General features: G+C 48.9%; 1 protein-coding gene across 2 annotated transcripts; it reads right to left on the bottom strand.

The window, feature by feature from the left end:
• Window positions 1–12: 12 nt before the first annotated feature.
• On the bottom strand, window positions 13–18,853 carry myh7ba (myosin, heavy chain 7B, cardiac muscle, beta a). 2 transcript variants are annotated; one of them, XM_030374243.1, is made up of 44 exons: window positions 18,787–18,853; window positions 18,326–18,458; window positions 18,004–18,107; window positions 17,643–17,786; window positions 17,098–17,254; window positions 16,742–16,769; window positions 16,439–16,535; window positions 15,789–15,812; window positions 15,574–15,666; window positions 15,220–15,283; window positions 14,941–15,039; window positions 14,744–14,847; window positions 14,472–14,610; window positions 14,085–14,203; window positions 13,159–13,308; window positions 12,732–12,902; window positions 12,431–12,610; window positions 12,204–12,336; window positions 12,023–12,102; window positions 11,486–11,573; window positions 11,136–11,253; window positions 10,886–11,009; window positions 9,873–10,009; window positions 8,067–8,322; window positions 7,404–7,646; window positions 6,954–7,130; window positions 6,503–6,648; window positions 6,290–6,380; window positions 5,709–6,098; window positions 5,118–5,244; window positions 4,184–4,302; window positions 3,869–4,065; window positions 3,587–3,770; window positions 3,309–3,474; window positions 2,927–3,051; window positions 2,696–2,811; window positions 2,356–2,548; window positions 1,952–2,155; window positions 1,705–1,830; window positions 1,411–1,581; window positions 1,219–1,323; window positions 1,004–1,099; window positions 399–536; window positions 13–129 (listed from the first exon to the last, which is right to left on the bottom strand). In XM_030374243.1, exons 2-44 carry the CDS (start codon window positions 18,420–18,422, stop codon window positions 118–120), a joined length of 5,832 nt encoding a protein of 1,943 aa, XP_030230103.1. In that variant the 5' UTR covers window positions 18,423–18,458; window positions 18,787–18,853; the 3' UTR covers window positions 13–117. The 2 variants fall into 2 exon arrangements, with proteins under 2 accessions (XP_030230103.1, XP_030230104.1); XM_030374244.1 differs by lacking the exons at window positions 16,439–16,535; window positions 17,643–17,786; window positions 18,004–18,107; window positions 18,326–18,458; window positions 18,787–18,853 and having other exon boundaries at window positions 17,098–17,171.
• Between the last annotated feature and the right edge of the window lie 1,076 nt (window positions 18,854–19,929).

The following is a 19,929-nucleotide window of genomic DNA, read 5'->3' as shown; positions in this document are numbered from 1 at the left end:
CAAACAGTTGGGCGTGTTTAAAGGATCTGAAGTCATTTATTTGGATTCATCTTCACAGCTGTTGCCTCCGGCCGGGTCCCGGCGATATGTTTGGCGACTGCGGTCATCCTCGGCACATCACTCGGCGTGCTGCAACACATGAGGCGGAGCTGTTTATTAGCAACCACATACTGGGGCTTAGGCGCCCGCAGCCACGCCCCTGACATCACACGACAAGCCTCGCCGCGTGGAACTCGTTTTAACTCGGGGATTACATCTGGCCCGTGCTAAATTTATCGGGGTATTCTAGTCCTGGAACCCATGGGGCTAATTTTAACCCATAATTCCACCAAAGGTCATGCAGTCCTGCAGGGTGACGCAGCATCACATGCGTTCCAGGGCGGTGATGGCGTGCCGACCTTGCTCGCTGCCTGGTCCCGGGTGCGCACGCGCAGCGTGTTGACCTGCGCCTCGGCCGCGGCGGCCCGCTCCTCCGCGTCGCCCAGGTCGTGCTGGAGCTTCCTGGACTTGACGAGGTTGGCGTTGGCCTGTGCCTCCTTCATGTTGGGAGGGGGGGGGGGGGGGGGGTCAGAGAGAGAAACAACAGTGAATAAGATGAAGTCCAGGAGGGTAGCTGTTCCCACAGTGGAGCAACGTGTCTGTGAATTGTGAAGCGCTTTGAGGGGCCACAGGATAGTAAAGTGCTATATCAATGCAGTCCATTCACCGTTTGGAGGGGCTTGAAAAATGGCTATAATTTTGAACACCTCCAGTAGTGCCTTCATTTTGTAACTCCCTAGCAACCATTGTTTCTACTGATGACCTTGACTACTATTATTCCAACATTCCTTTCACTATTTATTCATTCACAAGACAAGAGACTAGAGTTTGATCAGGGACACTGTAAACCAACTTCAATACCCTACCTGTCTTGTATATATCTTGGGTAGTGTACAGCTCATTCATAAAAGTGATCAAGGAAATTGTTGTGTAATAGCAGTATATTATCTTGAGGTGGATTTACCGCTTCCTCAGTCTGCCTTTTATAGCTCTTCACTTTGCCCTGCAGCTTGTCTATGAGGTCCTGCAGACGAACCAGGTTCTTCTTGTCCTCCTCGGTCTGGATCCACAGCAGAGGGAAAAACATCATCACACATGGATTCTTGTCCGCAGATCATTTAAACAGTATGTTATCCTATGTTAGATTCCTGGCTGCAGTGAAGTAACTTTGTAGTTTACCTGGTAGCTGAGCTCTTTGATTCTCCTCTCAGACTTGCGGACTTCCTTCTGTAAGTCAGTGCTCTTTTTTTGCTCAGATTCCACTTCCGCCTCAACCTCCTTGACCTATAAGAATCAGGCAATACATGATCAATCAGCTTTATCAGCAGAGCAAATAGAGGTCAAAGTCATAGTGGTGAACAAAGCCCTTACCCTTTTCTCTAGCTTCTGGATCTGCTTCTTGCCCCCCTTGAGGGCGATCTGCTCCGCCTCGTCCAGACGCATCTGAAGGTCCTTGATGGTCTGCTCCAGGTTCTTCTTCATCCTCTCCAGGTGAGAGCTTGTGTCCTGCTCCTTTTTCAGTTCTTCCGCCATCATCGCCGCCTGAAAGATGAACCGGTTCAATATGTTAACATGCAAGGGGAAGATTTACTCAAGTAATAACAGTGGCAAATCATGCCATCAGCCCGATGTTGATTTTGCTTTGCTTCGTAGGGTGCTGCTTACATCAGCGATGGCCTTCTTGGCCTTCTCCTCCGTGTTCTGGCACTCTTGCACGGCGTCGTCCACCTCCCCAGACAGCAGGGTCAGATCGCTCTCCAGCCTCTTCTTCTGGCTGATCAGCCCGGTGTTCTGGTGGAAACAAGACAGACCAGCTGTTTGTACCTTCCTCAGTCTCTACTAAACTCTTACTGTGAGCCTCTGTGACCCTGTCTCCCCCCCCCTCTCTCTCTCCACATCGTCCCTGACGTACCTGGGCGTGCAGGAGGTTGACCCTCTCGCTGCAGTCATGGAGCTCCTGCTCGGCGAGCTTGCGGGCACGTTCGCTCTGCTCCAGCAGGGCCCGCAGCTCCTCCACCTCGGCCAACAGCAGGCCGTTGCGTCGCTCCGTCACGGCCGTCTGCTCCTTCAGCTCCTCGTTCTGGTGGAGGGTTTCATCCAGCTCAAGTTGGACGTCCTGGAGAACGCATCGCAGACGTGTGATTAATGCTTGTGTTTCAACCGTGTATGCGCCAGGTTCAAGATATGGACTGGTGATACTTCCTCCCTTCTCAAAATACCGTACACTGAGGGATCATTACAGATCATAACCTTGACGTAACTACACCCAGGTTCTGATCCATCCAGGTATCTAGTTTGGCCTCCGAATAACCTCACCTTTATCTGGACCTGCAGGTTCCTCAGCAGTTTCTGGGATTCAGCTGCATGCCTGTTGGCCTGGGTGAGCTGCAGCTCCATCTCGTTCAGGTCTCCCTCCATCTTCTTCTTCAGGCGCAGCGCCTCGTTGCGAGACCTCGTTTCAGCCTCCAGGCTGGCCTGAATGGTCTCCAGAGACCTCTGGTGGTTTCGACTGGATGGTGGGGAAACGGAGGCATAAGGTGATGGACGAATACAAAACTGATAATTGGATAGTGAAACATAAAAGGAAAAGTTGCAAAATGGTGTCTAGGAGAATCTTGAATGGGTGTGTGATGAGGAACTGGTCGTGTAACCTCACCGAAGGTTGTCGAGTTCCTCGTCCTTCTCGGCCAGCTTGCGGTCGATATCGGCCTTCAGCTGGTTGAGCTCCTGCTGGATGCGCAGGGTCCTGCTCTCCTCGTGCTCCAGGGTGCCCTTCCAGAGACACAGCCTGATAAGCCTCCTCTGTGCTCAACTTAAAACTAGCAAACTACTGACCAATGTTGAACCAGAAGGGAAGAACACCGTGAGGATCTAATCAGAGGCTTACTTCAGCCTCCTCCAACGCAGCCTGGACCTCTGATTTCTCGATGTCCAGCTCCTTCTTAATCTTCTCCAACTCGTGGATGGTTTTCCCTCCTTGGCAGATTTGATCTGACAGGTCAGTTATTTCCTCTATGGGATGAGATAAAAAACAGTGGTTTGTTAACAGCTGGAAATATTTGTAGCATCGGGACATTGATTGTTATTGTTAAACAAAAGAGTTTGGGCTATTATGGAGATTGGAGATCAAGAATCAATACTTTACTTATGGGCTGTTGATTGAGATCAAAATAATGTGAAGGCTATAGCCTTTAATTTCAAGTGCTATTATACAGCATGTGCTACTGATGACAGGCAGGGTAGGCAAGAAATTGGAGCTATCCAGGTACCCTGGATGTTCTTGTTCTCCCGCTTCATGGTCTCCAGGTGATCCAGGGCTTCTTCGTAGGAGTTCTTGAGCTTGAAAAGGTCCGTGCTCAGACCGCGGGACTCTTTCTGGGCACCCTCCAGGTCAGCTTGGCACTCCTCATACTTTTGCTTCCACTCCGACAGCACCTGGAAGACGTGACACAAGTAAGCTTTTGTTATAAATTTAAAAGCGTTGTACGAGTAAGAGGAAATATATGTTTCACCCAAAATATGTAATACTCGAGAGAAAGTCAGCCACCTTGTCAAAGTTACGCTGCTTCTTGTCCAGGGCAACGGCTGCAGCATTGGCTCGTTCCACATCAATGGCGAGGTCCTCGATCTCAGACTGCAGCCGGTGCTTGGTCTTCTCCAGAGAGGAGGACTTGGCGTTGGACACCTCCGCCATCTCCTCAGCCTCCTGGAGGCGCACCACAAGCTTTTTCCTGACGGAGAAGCAGAACAGAACCACGTCATCGTCCACTCTCCCACACTGTTTGCCCCCATTAGGGCCAAAGGGTAGACCAACGTGGTGCAGACTCACTTGGCCTCCTCCAGTTCCTCGGTCCTCTGGATGGCGTCGGTTTCGTACTTGGTTCTCCACTGGGCCACCTCGCCGTTGCTCTTGGACAGCGCCCTCTGGAGCTCCGCCTTGGCCTCCTGCTCCTCCTCATACTGCTCCCGGAGGAGTTCGCAGTCGTGTATGGAGGACTGGAGCGCGTGGGACAGTGCGTTCTTAGCCTAAAGGGAGATCAATAAGGACAGCAGCGAACGGTTGTTAATGCAGAAAATAGAAGCAAACACATTCCCGGTGAGGGCTTCTCAGAGAGGGGTCAGAGTGGGTCTGGTTGAAGCTCACCTTGTACTCCTCCTCAAGCTGCTTCTTGAGCTCCTCTGAGTTCTGGCTGAAGGAGTTCTTGGTGCGCTGTAGCTGAGTGACCACAGACTCCTGATCCTCCAGCTTCCTGCCAAGCTCACCTAAACACAGTGAAAACACATGTGTCAAGGAGGGACGGTCTGAAACTAAATACACACTACTGCTATTTGATTAAGAGTATGCTATGGTACTGCAAGGGCAAGACACAGTATATTAGTGGAAGATTTAATTTACGCCTGAAATCTATGCCATGTATTGGATTTAATTCCACCTAGTGCATTATCGGTTGGTAGCCCTCTAGCCCTATAGGACCATAGCACATGATCTGATGAGTAGCTGGCATCGATATTTGATGGCAATAAAGTGAAGAAGAGCAAAGATAGAGAGGTTTTAGGGGAAATAGATGCAAATGAAAATACTAACTTTATGAGACTCAAACAGGTAGAAATCCTGAGAGGTCATTGTACAATTTTGAAAGGCCAGGGTGAAGATAATTGAATGAAACCAAGCCAAACATTTGCAATTGCATCATATGGGCACCAGATGGCAATGAGGAACATGAGTTCTGATTGAAGACAACTTACCTATTCCTCTGAAATCCTCTCTAGCTACTATACATTGATGGTCAACAACTACGAACAACAACAAGTTTTACTCACAGAGGGATATGGTATGGACTGTTGGAATAAGTGGAGCCTCAGCTTTCATATAATTTGAAATTGCTATTGTTGTGCATGTGCACAGTTATGACATACATAACTCATAAGCAAAAGCAAACTGATTGTGTTTCAGTTTGTTTATAATTTTGAGTGCATCCAAGCCAGGTTGGGGCTAGCAATTATTTCATAGAAGCATCGAGCATCAACCTGCCTTAACATAGACACAGCAGCTGTGCAGCTACTGCACAGTCCCTTACCACTCTCTGCTTGAGCTCTGGCCCTCTGGCTGGTGGAGTTGTTGAGCTGTCTCTGCAGCTCGTCTGCTTTGGCCTTGGCTTCATTCATCTGGTCCTCAAACTGACGGCATGTCTTCTCTGAGGTGATCTGGGGAGGGGAGTGAGCGAGTGTGTATGGACTGAAAAATATAATGGAAGTATAACCCTTGCTTGAATGGGTGTGTTGTGATATGATTATCCCTTCTATTATCCCTCATACCATCAGCAATCTTTTGCTGCTTGTGTGAACAAACGACCGAATAACTTTTATACATATATACTTTTATAACTGCAAGGGAAATATTTTCTATTCATGCCTCTCTCCTTCTCTCCATCTCTCCATCTCTCCCTCTCTCCCTCTCTCTCTCTCTCTCTCTCTCTCTCGCTCTCTCTCTCTCTCTCTCTCTCTCTCTCCCTCTCTCCCTCTCTCTCCCTCTCTCTCTCTCTCTCTCTCTCTCTCTCTCTCTCTCTCTCTCTCTCTCTCTCTCTCTCTCTCTCTCTCCCTCTTTCTCTCTCTCTCTCTCTCTCTCTCTCTCTCTCTCTCTCTCTCTCTCTCTCTCTCTCTCTCTCTACCTTGCCCTTGGACAGGTGCTCCACGGTGGCGTGGAGGTCGTCTGCCTCCATCTTGGCCTCGGCCCTCTCCTTCTCCAGCCTCTGCCTGACGCGCTGCAGGCTGTCCACCTGCTCCGCCAGCTCCGCCGTGCCATCCGCGTGCTTCTTGCGCAGCGCGGCCGCCGTGGCCTCGTGGTGCAGCAGCGCCTCCTCCAGGTCCCGCCGCAGCCTCTGGAAGTCGGCCTCGCGCCTCTTGTTCACCTCCACCTGCGCCGAGGTGGCGCCGCCCGCCTCCTCCAGGCGCTCGCTGAGCTCCTCCAGCTCCCGCGCCAGGTCCGCGCGCAGCTTCTCCACCTTGGCCCGGCACGCCCGCTCCTCCTCCAGCTCCTCCTCCAGCACCTCCCCCCGAGCCTGCGGGCGGGGACGGAGGTGGAGAACGTAGATGAGAGGCACTGATGGGGGTGTTGAGGGGTGGGGATGGAGATAAGGGCTGGGACTCAACGTCGGTCAGAAGTGTAACTGCAATACGGTAATGAGTGAATGAGTGAGTGAGTGGATGTGGAAGGGTTCACAGGGCAAACTGAAGTCAATCTCTGTCGTACCTGTTGCTCTTTGATCTTCTTTTGGAGCTGGATGATCGAGGCCAGCTCATCCTCAAGCTTTTTGCTCATCCCATTCATCTCAAAGTCGTTTCTAATGCACACAGAAAGAAGAGGGGAGTACCCTTCGGTGAAGCAGCAGTGTATTTTAGAAGTGCTTTCCAAAGCCACCCTTCTGTCTCCTGTGATCTTCTTCTTCATGCAGAGTACTCTTACTTCTTCAGCCGCTCTTGGAGCTGCTGCCTGTCGTTCTCCAGGTCCATGACGGACTCCAGGGACAGCTTCAGGTCTCCCTCCAGTTTGCGTTTAAAGCGCTCCAGTTCCATGCGAGACTTCTTCTCCTGTTCCAGGGAGCCCTCCAGCTGTATTGTCGAGACATCCAACCGATGCATCAGATATGAGGGTAACAAAGTTACCAATGAAAGAAACCTCACCGTCATCAAAACGTATTACAGCATCAGCATTCTGCGCGATGGATGCCATGGAAAAGTGTATTACTTATTTATGAACTTGTATTTTATATCTTCTCCTTCCACTTTTGAATCGTCGAACGACGGCTCATATTATCATTTGAATCTGGGCTTTGCACAGCAACGAGTTTCCATTGCTGTGCAATGGAAACCCGTTGGAGGTGACCGGAGTGTGGACTTGAGGTCAGTCGACTCACGTCTTCCACCAGCTGCTCCAGCTTGGCCTTGGTCTTGGTCAGGGAGTTGACCTTGTCCTCCTCGGCCTGCAGGTCATCCAGGGTCTGCTGCTGGGCCTCCTGCAGGGCCTTCTTCTCCCTGGTCAGCCTCACGATGGTCTCGTCCAGGACAGCCATCTCCTCCGTGAGGTTCTTCACCTGGGGAACACGCAGTGAGAGGGTTAGGAGACCGCAGAAGCTAGTTGGTTCAGTGTGATCACTATCACTGTTCAGTCCTGTGTACTGTTTTGTCATTCAGCAGACTCCTTGATCCGATGTGACTTTAGTCCAGGTTATTAAGGAGCAGGTAGGCGCTAGGTTATCTCGCTCAAGGGATGCCTACAAAGGGTGATACCGCAGACATCGGGGTACAAACCCAGAACCTTTGGGCCTGCTGTGACCCTCCTGCCTGTGACCAATGAAGCCCCTCACCTTGTTCTCCGTGGCGTGCTTCTCCCGCTCCACCTTAGCCAGGGTGAGCTCCAGGTCATCCAGGTCCTTCTTCAGCTCGGCGCCCTCGTCCTCCAGCTGCCTCTTCTTGGCCAGCACGCTGGCGCCCGACTCCTCCTCCTCCTCCAGCCGCTCCAGCAGCTCCTCCAGCCGCGCCTCCAGCTGGGTCTTGGTCTTGATCAGCAGGTCGCAGCGGTCCTCCGCGTCCGCCAGGTTGTCCTGCTCCTGGACCAATCAGAGGAGGGGGGGAACTCATGAGAACTGCTTTTGATTGGTGGCTTGATGTTTTGGATTGACTGGGTTAAAGATGTTACAATAATAAATGAACTTTATGAATCCCTGATGTTAAATAGTCAAAGCTGAAAGAACTGGACGGTGATAAATACACAAATATGGGATGGAAAAACATTAAACAGCATTTGATAGGGTACAATACATCCATGAAATCAATACGAGTAGTATAAATGTTGGATGTTTAGTGCAAGTAAGAGTTGTTGAGGGTTTTGCTTTGCGAGGCAGCAGGGGCCAAAAGAAGGCTTGCAAGCCGACCCCATGTCATCAATCTATTGGATTGTTACTCTACGGGGCCACCTTGGGGCTCCGGAGGTGAAGAGGTGTCTAAATGCCTGAGAGAGCTCCTCTTACCGCCTGCAGCTGCAGAGACAGGTCGTTCTTGTCCTGGGTCAGGCTGACCTGCCTCTCCTCCACGTCTCTCCGCCTGACCTCTGATTGGTCCAGGGCCTCTCTGAGCCGACTCATCTCCCCCTTCAGGGCGGCCAGCTCCTTCTCGCTGGCGGCACTCCTCAGCAGGGGCTTGATCTTGAAGAAGAGCTTCATCCAGGGCCAGTTCTTCACCGCGTTGAACGATCGGATGTTCCACTGGATTATCCCCAGGGCATCCCTGGAGGAAGAGGAGGAGGAGGAGGAGGAGGATGGATCATCAGAGCAGAGAAAGCCTTTACAATCGGCGCTGTATTCATTTGGAATGCATGTCTTTACAACGGGGTTTATATACTGGAGATTTACTTTATGTTGTACGCATTCGATTTGATCCTGATTTCTTACCACTGTGAGTGCTTACAGTGCTTTACAAAAAACGCCCTCACCTAAGATTCACTTAACCATTGAGGCTGATGTGCAATAGGGTATTGCTAAAACAACAAAAAGTATCGAGGAGCTTAACAACCTGACCTTATCTCCTGGGGGTTCAGATGCCCTCAAACATGTGCTCATGTGTTCCTTTGGACGTCAGCCTGATCTTGTCCCTATATCCATGCCACCAAATATGCCTCTTTGGAGATCTTATATGACACACCCAGTGCTGCCAGGCTCATAGTTCATCATAAGGTCTCATCGTCGGGCTACCGGTGGGACCTATTGGTGTATGGAAACCACAGTGGATCAGCCACGCCAGCGCTACCAGTGTGTGTGCATGTACAAGTACACGAAGGGGACGGAGCAACCCGCATGGCGTAGAGGCGGTCCGGGGGAGTCTAAATCTGGGTTGGGACACGGGGTGGGGGGTGTGTTGGGTGTGGGGGGGGGGGGGGGGGGGGTCAGGTCAGAATCGCATGGCGTTTCTGACATGACCAGGGGTCGACGGGGCCTCTCCAAAGGTGAGCGCCTCAGTGTTTATTTGGGACCCGAGCGCCACCTGTCAGGCCGCCCCGGGGTCTAATCCTTTGTTGCGCGCCACGCATCCCACCAATGCGCTCCCTCGGAGGCGCAGGCGCCAGGACAAAGGGGCCAGGGCGATCGCCGCCGCCGCATATTTTTAGGCCGCCGGCAGCTGCCGCCTCCTGACACATGTCGGCACCTGGCTCTGAGGACACGGCCGGCATTGTTTGTGCCCGGTGGGCGAGTGATGGGAGAGAGGTGAGGGTGAGGGTGAGGAGGGGGGGGGACAAGGCACCGCCGGCCTTACGACCAAAGGGGCCACACGCAGGCCACGGCGGAACCATAAAAGGCAGAGCGCACGCCACACACACTCCGACAACACGGCCCCTCGCATGCCGCGCATTCCGCTGCCGGGGGAGCGGGGGCGGGAAGGTGTGTGTTGTGTGACGGGCGGCCGATCGTGTTGCTATTGAACCTGTCGCGAGACAGCCACCAGCGTGGGGGGGGGGGGGGGCAGTTCATTTGCATTGCTGGCGTGTTTCTGCTCCTTCCCCCCCCCCCCCCGAGCCGTATGGGATCAATGCCGATCCCATGCGGCAGGGGATTACCGAGCAGGCCACCCCCCCCCCCCCCCGCCGTCGGGTTTACAACCGGGGCGCTTCGGTGTCGTACAATGTATCAGATGCGGTCTGATGGACGCTTTGATCCGCAGCGCGTGTGTGTGAGTCCCACAGGGGGGCGACCGCAGCGGGGAACAGAACACCGGAGGCTCAGTGTTCAAAGCCCCGATCCACCATTTTAGACGCCCGTCTTAATAAGAGTGTGTTCCCTCACCTCTTCTCCATCATCCTCAGCAGCTCCGTCATCATGACCCTGCGGCGGCTGGCGGCCTGCAGCAGGGTGAGGACCTTGGCCAGACGCTCGTCCCTCAGCTCCTCCAGGACGCCCAGCAGCCCGGCCTTGAAGAACACCTGGAGGGGGACACGGGAGGGACGGCCCAGATCAGTGAACGGACAGGGTTTCAGACCATGATACGGTTGTGGGTTCACATGATCCATTGTCCGCGGTTAAACTCTAAAGCACAGGTCTTCAGCAGGATGGGGACTCTTGACCTGATCCTTTACCTGAATTTAATATATTATTTATTGATTTAATAGAATTCACTGTAAGGTGCTTAGGATAAAGGCCTCTGCTGGATGGAATAAGCAGTATAGCAATCAGATAAAGCTTTGAATGACTTTTTTGACATGGGTCCTCTCGGCACATGATTATATCCAGACAGTGTTCAAAGTGCCTGATTGAGCCTATCTATTTATTGGTTAACATTTTCAACGGCGGGTGACCCCTTACTCAGCGAGAAAGAGAGGCTTGACATTGTTGTTTTGGACTGTAAAATAATATCAAAAGCTACAAATACACTTTGGACTCCCTTCAAGACTCATTGGAACACACCCTGTTCCCTCTAATTATACCACGTTATACTAAGTGAAGTACGCATGTGAAAATGTTGCCTTTAGCCATCACATGGCTCAGAGGTCACTTTTATTTACAGCTCGGGTATTGCAGGTATGCAGGAATCTGTTTATATTTAGGCTCAAAAATCGACCAACTTAACCTTTAACCAATGTGGCGATGAAGTAAGCCCGAGGGTCAAGGTCATGTGGGAGAGTTAAAAATGAAGTTTGGCGTTTAAAACAAGGTCTTCCTCATTCACCAGTCAATAGGCCTCTTTAATTAGCCCGGATCCACTTCAAACCGTTATCGAGCAGGTACCTGCCATAATACCACCCAGTGGAGCTGAATAACGATGCCACCCACTGTATCAAACGAACGTCGAGGCTACATACCTTGGTGTGGCCAAATCTATACTGGTTGTGGTCCACATCCAGGCTGGCCAGGAGCTTCTCAGAGGCTTTCCTGCTGTCCACAAACGTGTCATCTGGGATGGCGTGTGGGTTCAGGATGCGGTATCTGTTGCGCGAACGGAGAACGTCCTTTACATGACGCGACTGAAGGCGTCACTGCGTTCACACAACATGAGGAGGTGCTGGTCGGTTCAGACCAGAGGACGTGGGGGAGCTGGGGGGCCCGTCTCACCGTTGTTTGAAGTCAGCGTAGATGATGCGGTTGGGGAAGCCCTTCCTGCAGATCCTGATGCCCTCCAGGACGCCGTTGCAGCGCAACTGGTGCAGGACCAGGAAGGAGTCCATGATCCCTGCAGGAACAGGGTCTCTCACATCAGCCCTACGCCAGCTAGGTTTACTGTGAACACAGTTCTTTGGCTTTCTGTTCTAATTGGTTCATTGGTTGGCGGGTGTATTCGAATAGGTCCTGGTGGTTCTGACTGGTTACTGCCGATAACTTTGTCAACTAGTTCAAAAGGTGCAGTACCGCAACCCCCATAGCCTGCTGTGAACTGAAACCTGCAGTAGTGATGGGAGTCGTACCTGGAGTCTTGGACTCGTTGGGGATTATGCAACGCACAAAGTGGGGCTGGGTGCTGCGGAGGTTGGTCATCAGCTTGTTCAGGTTCTCCTGTGGACCGACAACGCAACGACACCAATGAGAAATGAACAGATCATTCATCCACCCGTCACCTGACTATGACTCACCAACATTGTAACACACCGACATAACCTTGTCCTATCACTCTCTCTTAACATGAGATGTGATGCAGTTTTCCAGACACTGTGTTTACCTCACACGGTTGCCATGGTGTAGATGGAGAGGGGAGCCAGCACAGACTTAAAGTGATGTTCATGTGATCAATGCCCTAAACATCACTGCAAGTCTTAACTGCCTCCCTCCGAGATGGTTGGTAGGGACCGTAGGAATTACCATCCTCCTTACAGTATAATACATCCATCCACATTCATAGATCTACTTTTCCCATACTATGTTAGATACTTGATGATCGGTGTACTTAGTCATAGGTATACAGTAGTGGTAATTAAAGTAGGATTCAATATATTAGTATGTATTACCTTGTGAAGCTGGGAGACCGTCTGGAAAGACGCCCCCTTCTTCCTCTTCTCTTTCACTCCTGGCTTGGGATCCACTGCAACTGAACATCCAACAGATGAAGTGAGGTGCATGGACTAAAACAATCATCTTACTATTTTTGTGATGCAAAGCCCAGAGTGTGCGTTGCCCCTTTCCCTGTACCTGAGTCTGAGCCGATGAAGGTCTCATACAGACTGGCCAGCAGCTTGTTGGAGGACTTCTGGAAGCAGAGGACCACCGTCTCGTTCAGAGGGTCCTTGTTTTTCTCCAGCCAGCCCATGATGTTGTACGGTACCTGCGTAGCCACACGTGGAGCTCCGTTAGTCTCACCATGACAACCGTCTTGGTTGTTATGAATGAAGTGGACGTGTGTGCGGGGCCACACTCACCTGCCCGGCATAGTGCATCAGCTCAAAGTGGGACTCGTATTTGCGCTTCTTGTCCAGCCGAGGCTTCTGGAAGTTGGGCGACTTGCCGATGTGATTGTCGTACATCTTGGCCTTGAAGCTGCTTTCGGTGGCCTTGGGGAACATGCACTCCTCTTCCATGATGGACATGATGCCCAGTGGCTGAACACAACAAATAAACCCAAGAAATTGTAATATTTGAAAGAATGACTGGTGACCGCAGACGAGCCAAGCGGCCAGGTAGTAAAGCCTGTCGACTGAGAGTAACGATGCATTTTAGTACTTTTTCGATTAGGTCGATGCAAGCCTGCAGGTCGAGGCCAAAGTCGATGAAGGTCCATTCGATGCCTTCTCGCTTGTACTCCTCCTGCTCCAGGACGAACATGTGGTGGTTGAAAAACTGTTGCAGTTTCTCATTGGTGAAGTTGATGCACAGCTGCTCAAAGCTGTTCAGCTGTGACAGGGGAAAGAAATAGGAGTTCAGGACTGAAAACAAGGACACCAACGAGGCCTGTTGTCTCGTCAGAATACTAAAATTCACCAAACAAAAAGGAAAAACGGGGCGCCAACAGAAGACTTGTGGATACGAAAAACAGAATGCTGAAGATGTGTTTTTGTGCCAGAACTACCCTCCATTTTCTCCTATGCGGTACATTATTAAGAAATCAAGTCAATTGTAAAGACACATTTAAGTGTAAAAAGCGACTTACATCGAAGATCTCGAAGCCAGCGATGTCCAGCACTCCGATGAAGTACTGGCGTGGCAGAGAGGTGTAGAGGGTCCGGTTGATGCGGCCCACCAGCCATTTGAACATTCGGTCGTACGTGGCTTTGGCCAGAGCGCCAACGGAGTAGTTCACCTACAACACCCCCACACACACACCCCCACACACACACCCCCACACACACACACACACACACACACACACACACACACACACATACACACACACACACACAAACACACACACACACACGTGTGTGCACACGAAGGACATGGCCGTTATTCACATGGGTGGCCTCTGTTGCCTGGTAACCGCATACAAGAGTGTTTGTGGGAGAGGTGAGGGAGGTAACGCTGTTGGGGTTTTAAGGAGCGAGGCCATTGTCACGGGGCGATTATCGCGGGGTGGAGAGACGGAAGCTCTGCAAATGCCCACTGATTCCTTTGTCTGCATCAAATTGAAATCCCTCATCTGCACGGCGAATGTGTCAATGGGAATAGTTCATGGGTTTTCTGCATTGTTTGTATTGAGGCCTTTTATCTTTGCTTTACCTCATGTTTCATTTGTTTTCCATGTTAAAACAGAATGGACAACGGAATTATTCAAACAATGTCATCACTTCAGACAGCCCGTATGATATATAATTAGTGTCTCATTGTTCTGGATAACACTGACACACAAGCCCTCTAAATATTTTGAAACTAAATATTTGAAACTATGCAATGGTTATAACACAAATACATGAACAGTTTAAATTCTAATTTAATTTAGTAATCATAAGGTGTGAGGGTATCCTTCAGTGTCTCCAAAAAAAGAGAATCCATTGTCTTTGGGATAATAAGTACAACACTACAGAGGGTAAGACGGGTGAGAGAGCTGTAAGTATATTCAGCTCTGTTCTGTCGCCCCACCTGTTCAACGTTCTGCCCTTTCACCACGTACTCGTGGCCCACCTTCACCCTGGGGTGCAGCAGCCCCTTAAGGAGATCCGCTGAGCTGACGCCCATCAGGTAGGAGGCCTTGTCGGCAACTGGGGGAAACAAAACGAGTAGGTCAGCTCACTTTAACTTCCAAGGGTTACTGACAATCTCAATACTATCTTTGAATTGTCATTATGCCAAGCGGCTTTCTGTGATTACGGCCCAAGTTATTATGGAGCAGAGAGAAGGTTAGGGGCTCTTGCTCTGGTATCCTTACAGCTAAGTAATGGACGTTAATGGATCGAACCCAGTTCCTTTCAGCCGAGAGTCACATACCCTGTCCACTGAGCTATCCTATCCACGGCCGACGGTGCTTACTCTCAGTGCCGTCTGCTTCGGCCTGCTCCTCACGCTGCTTCTGTTTGAACTTCATGTTGCCAAAGTGCATGATGGCGCCCACTATCTTGTAGCAGCCGTACTTCTCCTCGGGCAGGAAGCCCAGGATGTCCATGGCGTGCTGCAGGGGAGAGAGTGACAGGAAGGGAGGCCGGAACCTGAGATCAGCGCTCTGCTGCTGAACCACCCGCCTCACCTTTGGTTATCTCCTCTTTCTTTTAACAATAAAGCGAGGGAAGAAGGTAGAGCCTTACGTCGGTGCCCATCAGCTCCTGCCCATCGTCCATGCTCTCTACGGTGGTCACTCCCTGGGAGCAGAAGTGGTAGTCGTAGGGGTTGGTCGAGACCAGCAGCATGTCTGTGTGCAGGACCGCCACAACGGTTCTAGTTTTAGTTTCCAAGGCGACTGCATGTCGTGGTGTCCGTGGCGGTTGGAATCAGGCCAACTCACCGAGAAGTTCAGGTTTCCTTTGAGACATGATCTGGTAGTAAATGTGGAAGCTGCGCTCGCCCGGCTGCTGGAATATCACTCTGGATTTTTCCAGAAGATCTGTGGTGTGATAGACAAGAGGATTGTGTGCGTCAGGATGCGTGGAGAAGAGCAGGACAAACCGTGTGAAAACGTTGTTATTCACACGTTATTACAAAGTATTAACGTGTGATGAAGAAAAAACGAATGTATTTTCTTCAAGTATAATTACAATTTCAAACACAAATTATATTAACTCACATATGTCGATGTCAGAGGAGGCCAGTTTGCCAGTTTGTCCGAAGTGGATCCTGATAAACTTGCCCTGTGTGAAGCAATGCAGATTACAGATTAATTGTAATGATCAGATCATATGTGTAAAGCTATATTATGTTATATACATGCATAAAAGTAGGACACTTTATTTTAAGAAGGGTGTTATTTGCTCTGCTATTATTATGCTTCAGCTGCATTTTGGAAAGTTTTCAGGGCAATTTTACAAATGTTGGGAAAACCTTAGTTTGCCTCACTGACCAAAAGTCCCATTATTCAGATTTAAAGGAAGATTATACAAATGTGTACTTATATGTATAAATATCCAGAAGGTGTGCTCACAAAGCGGGACGAGTTGTCGTTGCGCAATGTCTTGGCGTTGCCGAAGGCCTCCATGGCTGGGTTGGCCTCAATGATCTGGTCCTCCAGTGTGCCCTGGGTTCAAACAAACACACACATGTTATTACACGTGGCAGGAATCCCCTCTAATACATGGTTCATGTCGTAGGCTAAAGTGTTGACGTTAAAGGTTTATTCACACTGAATATTCAACTCACCCCTGCTTTGGTGGCGTTGCTCAGCTAAGAGGAAAAATACAGTGAAACAATTATTTTCTGTTCGAATTGCATTGTGTATATAATATATAATATATTATAATTGTGAAAATTCCAATAAAAATACATTTAAATTAGCTTAGCACCAACAGCGCTATAACTTAGCTTACCACCTAATTTAATACCATGAACGGATCCTTTTTGGTATAAAAATTAAAAAAATACCAAAAGTACATACATTTCATTATATATGAAAGGTAAAAAGGGACAGGAAAAATCAGGCAGAAAAATAGAGGGGAACAAAGAAAAAATCAAAACTCAAAAATGTGAAGATGGAAAATTCTGGGAGGTCATTGTTAAGGAGGGTCGAGAACAGCAGAGCGATGAAGGAGAAGATGAAGGGAGGGTGAATAAATCAACCGTTGGGATGGAGGAGCTCCATGAGGACTATGCGGGGGTAATGAGCAGCGATCATCCGCCATTTTGTCATTCCATGATGAAAAGGTACGGGCAAAGATTCAAAGGGAATTCACGCAGGGGGTTCCTGGGACCAAAGAGAGGGAGAACACCGTTTAAAAAACGTTGGCAAAAAGCAGCCAGAGGAAGGGGTTGGGGCGGGGTGGGTAACACAGGAAGTGCCTCCAGGGCCTTACTCCTTTCTTAGCCGGCCCATCGCCCAGCGCGGCCACATTGGCAAAATACTGAATGACACGTTTCGTGTTGACAGTTTTGCCAGCACCAGATTCTCCGCTATAGTTCAGTGTAAAAAAATAACATTAAAAGCGTGGATACGTTATAACGTTGCCAAGTGTAAAACCGGAGCTTTACACTGTCTCTCGTTACAAGACAAAAAAGAGGAAGAAGTAAAAGAAAAAATGAGAAGACACCGGATTCATGTTTTAAAAAAAAAAACTGACATCAGAATGTGTCGAGTCGTTACTGCGTTGTGAACTTACGTGATGAGCATGGATTGATTCTCCCGATCTGAAAAAAGAATTAAACACATGGTTTTATTTGTGTGTATGTGATCGTCTGTGTGTGTGTGTGTGTGTGTGTGTGTGTTTGTGTGTCGTGCGTGTGTGTATGTCTGTTAGGGTTTTTACTCTGTATCTGTGTCCAGATTTTTGTTCTATTTGGAGTTACTGAATATTGGTCATGCGATATAGAATAAATAAGGGTTTTCCCCTCTTTTGGTAAAATTAGCCTGGGAAAAAATCCAAAAGGCCCCCGAAAACATTTACAAGGGGTGCAAAAATTCAAATGTTAAAAAGCATTTCAACCCTAATGTGTGCGTGTAATTGTGTGCACTCACTGCGCAGCATGTCGTTGTAGGCGTTATCGGCGATAGAGTAGATGTGGGGCGGGACCTCAGAGCGGCGTTTGCCCTTGTAGGCGGCCACCACCGGCGGCGTGTAGACCGGCAGCCACTTGTACGGGTTCACCGTCACGCAGAAGAGCCCCGAGTAGGTCTGGAGGAACACAAGTCACACTTTGAAACACTGCGCAGCGAGCTTAAGACACCCTGCAACTGTTTCATTAAAAAATGAGCAAAGAGTTGCCCAAGTAAGTACAGTATCCGAAAAAACCCCTCAAAATAAAGATATACTGAGATATACTATTAGACTATTGCTAGTAAGACTATGTTGCAAGTGTTCATGTTTTTTACTTATAATATCTCATATAGGCTATATTCTCACATAATATCACCTATATTTGACCTCATATTCTCTATTTCTATTATTTTGAGAAGAGCAATTGTGACCAAATCGAATATCTAAGGATTAATTCTGCATTGTGAATTTGAATGAATGTGGACATTAATCCATGTTGGGCGGAGCAGGAGTCTGAGGTACTGACGTAGATCATCCAGGAGGCGTAGCGGCGGCGCAGGTTGAAGAGGACCGAAGCCTCGTTGAGGTGGGTCAGCATGGCCATGTCCTCCATCATGTCGTACTTAGGAGGGTTCATCTGCTGGATGTCCCCGTCTCTCACTGACAGGGTCTGGAGGAGCGGGTTTAACGTAGTTTCAGATACTGTGCTTTTTAATATCGTCTCCAGTCAAATAAAGAAAATAAGATGTGTGTCATTGAGTTTTAAACGATATGATCATTCGTTTACATTTTTTTGAATTCAACAAATAATTATGAACACCTTAAATTAAATTAAACAAATAACGAGGAAAAAATAATCAATTTGGGAGGGAGAAAGTTCTTCTTACCCTGCCGTCCTTGGTCTCGACGATGAGCTTGTTGCCGTCCAGTCCTTTGATCTCCGCCTCGACGTAGGCCTCCTTCTCATCCGGGATCCATGCGCGCTTCTTACCTAACGGCGCATTGGACGTGTTAGTACATTATGACACTTCAGGCAACTCAAACGATTGGTTCGGAGATGATCTACTCTGTGAACAATTGTAAGAATCAGATGAAAGTGATTCATTGCAATACAACAAATAGTCTAATAAATTATCCACAAACCATATACACAAACATGCAAACACACACCGTAAAGTTCACAGAGCAGTTTGAATATTCAATGATTACCGTCAAAAGCTATGCCCTGCGCAGCCATCAACTCCAAATCCGTTTTACGCAAAAACGGTCCAGCCTCCCCAAACATGTTGGTGTCAAAGCGAGACATGGTGGTCTCCAATGGGACAGTTAGCTTCAGGAACTCCTTTGGTAAGAGAATAGACATTTGCGTTAGATCACATTTTGCGTAATGTGTTAATGTCTTCTTCTGCTTCTCCAGTAAAAGGAACATTTAGTTCAGCAGCAGGCATGATTGAAATAAAGCCTAGAGGGGCTCACTAAATAGTATACAGTACTTTTGAGATTTAAATCCACTGTTTCCAGGGAGAAATAGATTGCATTAAATGGCACCAGTGGGCAGAGTTCGACTGCAAATAAAAAATGGACCTCGTAAAAACAGCTGACATGTCACCCAACACGCGCGCAATGCGTACAGCGCGACCTAAAACACAAATCCAAAGTTGAGAACTGACCTCGGGGCGCCCACAACGAAATAAACAACTAAGTGAGGCGTGCTCCCTATTTATTGTGTTCGTCAAGGTCAAGATCAGTGGAAAAGTGTCTCTCATTAGCATATGCCACCTCCTCCAACGCCTATTGGTGGTGACCGCGTGTCTCAATTGACACAAAAGGAAAGCTACGTTTTTATCATTGCGCTAAACCCATGCCGGCTATTTTTACAGCCCTGTTATTTATGCACTACACACACCGCGAGGGAGGGCTCCACACAAGCATCCATGAATGAGCGTTTTTTAAATTCTGTCTTTTGTTGAGCACTTATCAGTGAACATGAGTAATTTGTCTATTTTATTGATTGAAAACATTGAAAATGTAGGACTTAAATACCAGTATTGTTTCATAATATAGACAATAATAATTAATAGCAAACTCACTAATAAGTTTAAACTGAAGTACATAGTGACGTGTAATGGATGGTATTTATAAGAGCCCTATCTATTTCGAAGTACCGACTGTGACTTTGACTGGCAGGGATCTGATGAGTAAGTGTTTGGTGTCTTGTCTTCTTGATGTGTCAACAGGGAACTTTGCTATTGTGTGTGGCCACAGAGGATGCAACTCAAGAAGCGATTATTTCAGGGGCCGTGCATGTATTAAACATGCTCCTATAAATAAATCCCATAATATTTATAGAGACAAACGTCTCGCTATAGAAAATGGCCGACTGCACTCCGTCCACAAGATAGGGTACGGCCACGCAGCTCATTCTGGGTTCTTCGTCAATCCATCGATTTAAGACATCCCATAGAATAAGGGTTGTGTTTTTCAAATAACACGGTGCCTTGTCGAAGCTTGAACCTCACTAGTTTCATAAAGCCTAACGACGGCCACAATTGGAACCATGGACGAAGCACATTGCCCCCCCCCCCCCCGCTGTAACGGGCAGCGTGCCTCATCGGTGAGGGGCCTTGTTGCTTTGGATCGAGGGGGACTATCGATTATAATGCACAGAATGTGAGGACTGAGCCTCTCACGTTGTGGCCCCACCAGAGCTGACCTTCAGTACAAGGGGAGAAGTTGGTGCCTGGAATGAGAGCAGGGGCAGGGTAGTAGGGAGAGAGAGAGAGAGAGGGACAGAGTTATTATGGTTTCTCAGA

The sequence above is a fragment of the Gadus morhua genome, chromosome 13 (genome assembly GCF_902167405.1).
Source record: "Gadus morhua chromosome 13, gadMor3.0, whole genome shotgun sequence".
NCBI lineage: Eukaryota > Metazoa > Chordata > Actinopteri > Gadiformes > Gadidae > Gadus > Gadus morhua.
Note: the sequence above shows the minus strand (reverse complement) of the source record. Positions and strands in the feature narration are given on the sequence as shown.